Raw genomic sequence first — 1,276 nt, 5'->3', positions numbered from 1 at the left:
CCATCGAGCGAGACTCATACATCAGACACAATAGCATGTCTTCGAGAGCAGCTTGCAGACGGTATAAAAGCCTGATATTCTTCAAGTCTGGTAAGCCAAAAAATCACAAGCTAGTCTGGGAGATGTCGAAAGGTACTCGAATGAACGGACACACTGGGGTGGGATAGATATAAAGCGACTGGTGACTATCAAGTGAAATTGAAGGGATATCTTGACTGCCGACCAAAAAACATGCTATCGTAGGATATGTACAGATATAATAGACCTGAAACAAGTGCTAACCGCACTTCTGTTTTCTACGAGCCGTAAGTCTTTATTTGACAACTATAACATTGCAAGAAAACTTACTTGTTGACGTGTTGATTGGTGAGCTTGGCCTTGCGCTTTGTAGATGAGAGAGTGATTCCGTCATTTTCTTTGCCCTCCTGAGCTCCCGTCACAGCACAGACACGCGCCTTTGATGACCCAATAGCATTGAGTGCCTGTTCACGTGTTGATGGGACGTGACGACGCGCCGTACGGCGAGGACCGCTTGGTTGCTCCGAGTCAGTAGTCAATGGAATGAGATGAACAGACGTGTTTGATGGAGTTCCAGCGGTAACTTCAGCTGGTATGCTTGGAAGTCGTGGCAATAGCATCTGGAGAGCTGTGGATTGTGGTAAGGGGGTAGTTGCTCTCGTACCTGGAACCGTAGATGGATCAGGTAACTGATGATGGAGCGCTGCAGAAGGTGGCAATGGAGGCGGAACAGTGAACTCGAGTGCTCCATTGTTTGGGAGGTTTAGATCTTGAAAAAACTGTGCGAGCTGGTAGTAGTCAAGGTCTTGTACAGGTACGGGAGCAGATGCAACGGTAGTAGGGTATTCGAACAATGGATGATTAAGCGGGGAGGGGGCACCATCTTGATCAGTGAAGTTTGACAGCGTGGTAATCATATTGGTTATGTCCATGCCAAGAACTGAAGGGTCTAACTCCTGAAATTGAAGGAGCGCATCAGACTCATTGTAAAGGTGATCCACGTTCAAGTTGAACCATTCCGAGGTATCCAAGTCAACACCTTGCAGGCCCACTGAGAAGTCCGGAACAGGCGTGAACTAAATGCATTACATGAAATGCATTGGACGGAATGCATTACCGGTAATGCATTATAAATGGTGATCTCATCCGTGAGCAAATACACTTAATGCATTTCATGAAATTTGTACTGACCTCCTGGGGTATATTATAAAGGCCAATGGTAGCATCTTGTCTGTCTTCATCATCACAAACATTCCCG

General features: G+C 46.3%; 1 protein-coding gene across 1 annotated transcript; it reads right to left on the bottom strand.

Annotated features, from left to right (window-relative positions):
* Nucleotides 1-344: 344 nt before the first annotated feature.
* HD556DRAFT_1503702 (uncharacterized protein) lies at nucleotides 345-1,094 on the bottom strand (the record flags this gene model as incomplete). Its single annotated transcript, XM_041308997.1, has 2 exons — nucleotides 345-646; nucleotides 683-1,094. Coding segments are annotated over 2 exons (714 nt in total), but the record flags the coding sequence as incomplete, so codon positions are not given.
* Between the last annotated feature and the right edge of the window lie 182 nt (nucleotides 1,095-1,276).

This window comes from Suillus plorans (assembly GCF_016647745.1).
Source record: "Suillus plorans strain S12 chromosome Unknown HD556scaffold_83, whole genome shotgun sequence".
NCBI classification, from domain to species: Eukaryota; Fungi; Basidiomycota; class Agaricomycetes; order Boletales; family Suillaceae; genus Suillus; species Suillus plorans.
This window is presented reverse-complemented; position numbering and strand designations above follow the sequence as displayed.